Raw genomic sequence first — 5915 nt, 5'->3', positions numbered from 1 at the left:
GTCACGATCCTCTAGGTCAAAAGGTTAAGCCCCTTTTGGAACCACATAACACTAGCATATCTGTGAAAGAGGACCTTTTTTGAAATTTAAGCACTTCAAATCTAGAGTTTTTGCACAGAAGAGTGGGTGGTTTGACTAGCTAGAAAAGCATAAAATATGGTAACTTACCCATTTAAGATCACATAGGAGTATGAAAGCAACCTTCCAACAGTATTTGTCACATCTAGATTTTCTTTATTTGATTAAGATTATATGTAAGAGTGTTAAAGCAATCAAGTTTGCCCTTCCTTTGTATTCAATAGCTATAACATCTAGGTTGGTACATGCATCATGTAGTACATAGTCTAATCTCTTGCCTACAATTGTAGAATTGTTACAACATCTCCAACTTTGATTATATGCATACAAACATTCAAAGCATATCATGCCACACTCGAGTAGTATATTACTCGACATGATGCTTGTAAATATGCTATCATGCACCAATTTCAAGTTCATTGACAAATTTACACTAATGGAACCTTATGTGATTAAGGGAGGGCACACAAGACTGTTCAGCTTAAGCTGAGCATTACGGCAAACTTAGTAGTAAATGAACTTGGGCTTAGTTAAACTCAAAATTTGGTATCAGTTTAGGTAGCAAGCCCCATGAGGCATAATAATGTAGCTATTCCTTGAGTTTCAAGTTCACTTTTAACCAGATTGAGGAAATCAACAAACAAATTCATCAGCAACAAACTGATCAGATTGATGGGACTAGATCAGCAGCAAGTTCCTCATCAATACATTGATCAGGCTAAGCAATAAATTTCATGAGCAACAAATTGATCAGACCAAGGAATCGGCAACAAATTGATCAGATTGAGGGATCAGCAAGAACCCTGAACAAATTGATCAGAATTTGTCGGAGCAGGCATGGTTGGTCTCTAAAAATTAGCTGTGAACAACTTGCAAATCAGGCATGGTTGTCAGAGCACGCATGATTAGCCTCTGGAAATTAGCTGTGAACATCTTGCAAATCAGGGCATGGCTCAGGGTACACATCCTCTGCATACCCTTGCACATAAGAGCACTTCCAAGCAGAATGTGCAGCAGCAGTGACCTGCAGGGTGATGTTTCTTAGACATACATCATTATAAGGAGACTCAGACAGACCTTCAAAACTGCCTGCCGTTGTCATGTTAGCACCCACCACATCCCTTATCGATACTCGCTCCACCTGCGGTACAGCATCCGGATCGTATCTGCCATCTGGGTGCTCCCCATAGAACCCAGTAAACTCAATAGCTGCCCTCACATTCATTACTGTCACATTGGAGATGTACACATCCCTCACATAGCCTCCCCTCCCTTTTGCAGTCTTCACGCGAATGCCCGTAGCTGCGTGGTGCACTGCCAGATCATCCACATACACATCCGAGACCCCGCCTGACATCTCACTGCCGATGGCGATCCCCGAACTCGCCCTTGTCCGTCCTGTAATGCGCTTGATTGTGATGTTGGAGCTCGGCTTTCCATATGCAATGCCATATTCATCCCAGCCACTCTTTATCGATATCAGATCATCCCCATTTTCAATCAAGCAGTCCTCAATACAGACATTACTACTTGAATCTGCAAAAATGGTCTCAGGAGTCAAATTGTGAAAGGGAACCGAGGGAAAGGGCGACACATTGCATTGGCAAAACAGATACAATGATGCCACTTGTGTGACAGAGTTTCTCACACAAGTGGGGACGCATTCCCCTATCATTTGAAGCCTTAAATGTCATAACTAACAAAAGTTTTGATGTATCTTAACATACCAGGATTCACCCCATCAGTGTTTGGTGATTCAACTGGTGCAAGGATGGTCAGGTTTTGAACCAACACATTTCTGCATGGTCAAGCAAACAGAAAGGAGATATGGATGTGAGGTTTCAACAGAGACAGGAAGAATAGAATGGGGACAGAGGATTTCAAATAGTATTAACCTGCAATAGACTGGATGGATGGTCCAAAAGGGTGAGTCTTTGAAAGTGAGGTTTGAAATGACAATGTCTTGTGATTCCATCAATTCTAGCAGATGACCCCGGGTATAGTCCAAGTGACCATTTTTGTGGAGCTCCCACCAAACTGCTCCTTGACCATCAACAGTTCCACCATTGCCTGTGTACAGGCTTTCATATTCTTAGCACATGAATCTTCTCGAAATATTGCAACATCTTCAGCACACAATGTTACTGTAGATGAGTTACTGACATATCATAAAGCTTTAAGAACATTGACCTAATGCTTTGCAGAGTAGGCACAGCAGCTTTTAGAAAACAGGGCAATCACTTTCAAGCACAGGCAGCATATCTGTGCAGTGTAAGTGCACCTGTTATGACGACATCAGTAAGGTTCCAGCCATGGAGAAGGCTAATATGCCTTCCACCAGGCAACTCCCTTCCTCTCCCATATGATGGCAGTGGGTCAATGATTGGCCAATGCTTCAGGTCCTGGACCCATTGAATGTATGCAGGGGTGAATTAACAGGATCCAGGAACAAATATGCGAGATAAAAAGTATAGATAGAAAAATGGACAATGTTGTTATGATCCCTAGACCTGTGATCCGAGTATGGTTGCTTCCTTGTCCAAGAACAAAGTGAGGTGGCTGGTAAGGTTGAAGCTTCCTGTGAGCCATTTCCCTGGCGGCACATACAATTGAGCACCCCCTTTGTCTGCAAATGAATTCAAGTAGAAGATAGCATTCTGGAATGCGACCGTGTTGAGTGTTGTGCCATCACCCACAGCCCCAAACTCAGTTATGGAGACAGTGTGAGGCCTGCTTGGTATGTTCCTTAGGTTGGCACATACATCCTCATCAGGTACCTTCCATATCAAAGCTGGCGCATGCTCTTCTTCATGTACGGCTGGGGTTTTTGTTGCATGGTGGCGGGTAGCTCCGGCGATGTATGCAAGGTAAGCAATGCAGATCAAATGAAGCAAAAGGCACCGGCAAGAGGCCTGCAAGGAGAGACTAATAAATTATGCACATTGGAAATATATAGCAGTTTCATTCATCCCCTTGACATAGAATGCAGATCAAATGAAGCACAAGGAACCAAGAGGCCTGCAAGAAAAGACTAACAAATTATGCACATTGGAAATATATAATAATAGTTTCAGTCATTCCCTTGGTAGTGTGGATGATGCATGTAATGCTACATTAGTGCTAATTGACAGGTGCCAGAGAGAGAGAGAGAGAGAGAGAGAGAGGGAGAGAGCTGCACCTGGATATTTAAGTTATATTTTTAGGTTTCCACTAAATAGGTATGGTTGGCAAAAGGTTATATGTACACGAATTACTTGAGCTCACTGTGGAGCTCTTATAAGACATTGTACAATTCCTAAAGCAGTCCTTAATAGGCTTTTAATTGTAGCCTCAGCACCCCTGCTTAAGCACTCAATTGGAGGGACCAAAGTTTTCAAAAACTGTTGCTAGCACTGGCTGAGTAATTGCAGCATGCAAGCTAGGAAGTAGATTTCATAGATCATTATCAGATGACAGGGGTGCAGCATTATGCTCCATGAGAAAGGGAAGTATAATTATTCAGCCCTCTTATCATATAGCATAGCTCAGTAGCGCCGGATCACAGATTGGATTACAAGACCACTTATTGGGTGCATGATGAAGGCAATATTATAATTATCGAGCCCCTCTATGCTAGTATGTCTGAGGAGTGTGGGCGATAGATAAGATGACAAGGCTACTTACTGGGTTGATGATGATGATCATCCTCATCACATGCAGGGGAAAGGCTGAGGGGATGAAGAGGGTGCGGTGCAGCTGTGGTAATTAGCAAGAGAGGAGTTATCCGGTGAAGGTTATATTGTTTTTGCGTGTGTGTGTGTGTGATGCTTGACTGCTCATGGGCGTGCAGAAGAAGCTCAGAGAGAGGCACGGGCTTGAAAGGGAGTCACAACAAAATGGCAAGAACGAGTGTGTACGTCCCTGACTCGCGCCTGCCTGCAGTCGGTCTCCATCTACAAAGTGTGACACCCATAAAATACTGATACTAACGGTACCTACACACTTTTACGTGTGGCGCTATTCACTAGTGTAGTATTTTTAGCAATGAATAATACTAGGCCCTTTGAACCCCTCCAAGCCCAGGTCTTACTCATGCGTGTAATGTGAGGGTAGGAAACCTATAGGGTAAGGGGACCGATAAAGTAACGGCCATCTACACAGCAAATAGTGCACCCACCCTCGCAAGCGTAGGTCTTTCAAGCTCATGTAATCCGAGGGTCTGAAACCTATAGGATATAGGGGCCAATAAAGCAACGGCCCCTGTATAGCAATAGTGCACCCCCTTTTCAAGCAATAAATCATGGAGTAATCTCCTGTTGTCATGAAGCGTGTTTCTCTATTGATGTAGGTTTGCAACTATTTAAGGAGCTTTTTTATTGCAATAAAAAAATTCCTAGGCTTCGATCTTGTCACGTGGAGTAGCGTAGAACGTCAGATTTATTTTCTCCCCTTGCCTTACTCTGCCCAACCTTTGTGCAAAAGGATTCCTCCAAATTTGTGTTGCAACAAATTCCCGAGGGGGTGCTATTTAACAGCCACCATACTTGCCCTTTCACCCTAGTGTAGACCCTAAATTTATTTATTGTAGCCAATAAAGATATTTGCTATATAGCTTTGAAAACTAAAACAATCTCATTTTGATTATCTGCACATAAGGACAACATTTTACGCATGTCCAAAGTATTATTTAGTCTTTAAGGGATTTTTTTTTGTAGCTTTGCTTTCAATGACAGCAAGTGTCCTCCTTTTCACATGCATAACTGATGTCTCCTCAACTGAAGCATTATTTAGTAGGCCTCATCCTCATAGAATATGCTATGGGGGGTTGCAAGATCACAAAACAACACAACGTAGATAATATTTATTATGCACATCAAATGAAAAGAAATATTATTTATCGAATGAAGATATAGAAATACCTAGGTGGATATCCATTTTCAATTGATGTAGCTGTAAAATATTACACGGCGCAGCGAACAGAATCTGAGAAAGAGATAGAGAGTACACAACAGATAAGAGGAGAATCAATAAATTCTTTAACTCCAAACAACTGATACAAAGATGGCTCTGTCCACCCGTGCGCTTCCACTGTGTGAAGCTTAGATGGCGATCTAGATAGAAGATAGGTGAAGAGTTTAAGGCTAGCTGGAACAACAACTCTGACTAGGTGAAAGATGAGTGTATGATGGCTGCGAAGGGGTTTAGCTTTTATAGCCCGCGAAGGTCGTTAGGTCGGCCTGCTGACCGTCGACCTACCATATGAGCCTCCACTAGTCAGCCAGGGAATATTCTAGGGAATATTCCCTTTACCATCGGGCCGGGGGCGCTGTTCCCGGACCCCCGCCAGGGGGGCCGCTGGCCCCCCTGGGACCCCCCAGCCAGGGGCCGCTTCCGCAGCATCGGGACCCCACAATAGGGGCCCCTTTTAACTCCCTTACCACGCAACTCAATGCAATGTGCCTCGAGTTGCTACCAGCTTAACCACTCCGTCTAACCCAAAGATTAGACCCACAACAGTCACCTTTTTGCCATCCGGTCACATAGACCTCATCTGATATACAAGTCAGGACCCAACCAATGTCCGGGCTCACATTTGGCTTCTCCTCATAATGGGGGCCTTACAACTTTGAGCACCATGGATCATTGGTAGCACCTAATGAGGGTGGGGCATTGATCATATCTAACACCCCCCCTCAATGTCCACCCATAGGCGAACTATCTCCTCGGCCCAATGCCGAGTCTCTGAAGATGAACTTGAAGCAGATCCTTCGTAAGTGCTTTGGTGAAGATATCTGCTCCATTCTCCTCTGTTGGACAGTAGACCAATTCCACTATCCCATCCTCCATCAAATCACGCA

At 43.7% G+C, this 5915-nt stretch overlaps 1 protein-coding gene across 1 annotated transcript; it reads right to left on the bottom strand.

Annotated features, from left to right (window-relative positions):
• Positions 1-597: 597 nt before the first annotated feature.
• Positions 598-3897, bottom strand: LOC148017534 (putative polygalacturonase). The gene is made up of 6 exons (XM_087662960.1): positions 3742-3897; positions 2589-2990; positions 2360-2480; positions 1974-2148; positions 1806-1876; positions 598-1614 (listed from the first exon to the last, which is right to left on the bottom strand). Exons 1-6 carry the CDS (start codon positions 3766-3768, stop codon positions 998-1000), a joined length of 1413 nt encoding a protein of 470 aa, XP_087519086.1. The 5' UTR covers positions 3769-3897; the 3' UTR covers positions 598-997.
• Between the last annotated feature and the right edge of the window lie 2018 nt (positions 3898-5915).

Source organism: Lygodium microphyllum, chromosome 22 (genome assembly GCF_053477565.2).
Source record: "Lygodium microphyllum isolate KBCC chromosome 22, Lygodium_microphyllum_v1.1.10, whole genome shotgun sequence".
Taxonomy (NCBI): Eukaryota; Viridiplantae; Streptophyta; class Polypodiopsida; order Schizaeales; family Lygodiaceae; genus Lygodium; species Lygodium microphyllum.
This window is presented reverse-complemented; position numbering and strand designations above follow the sequence as displayed.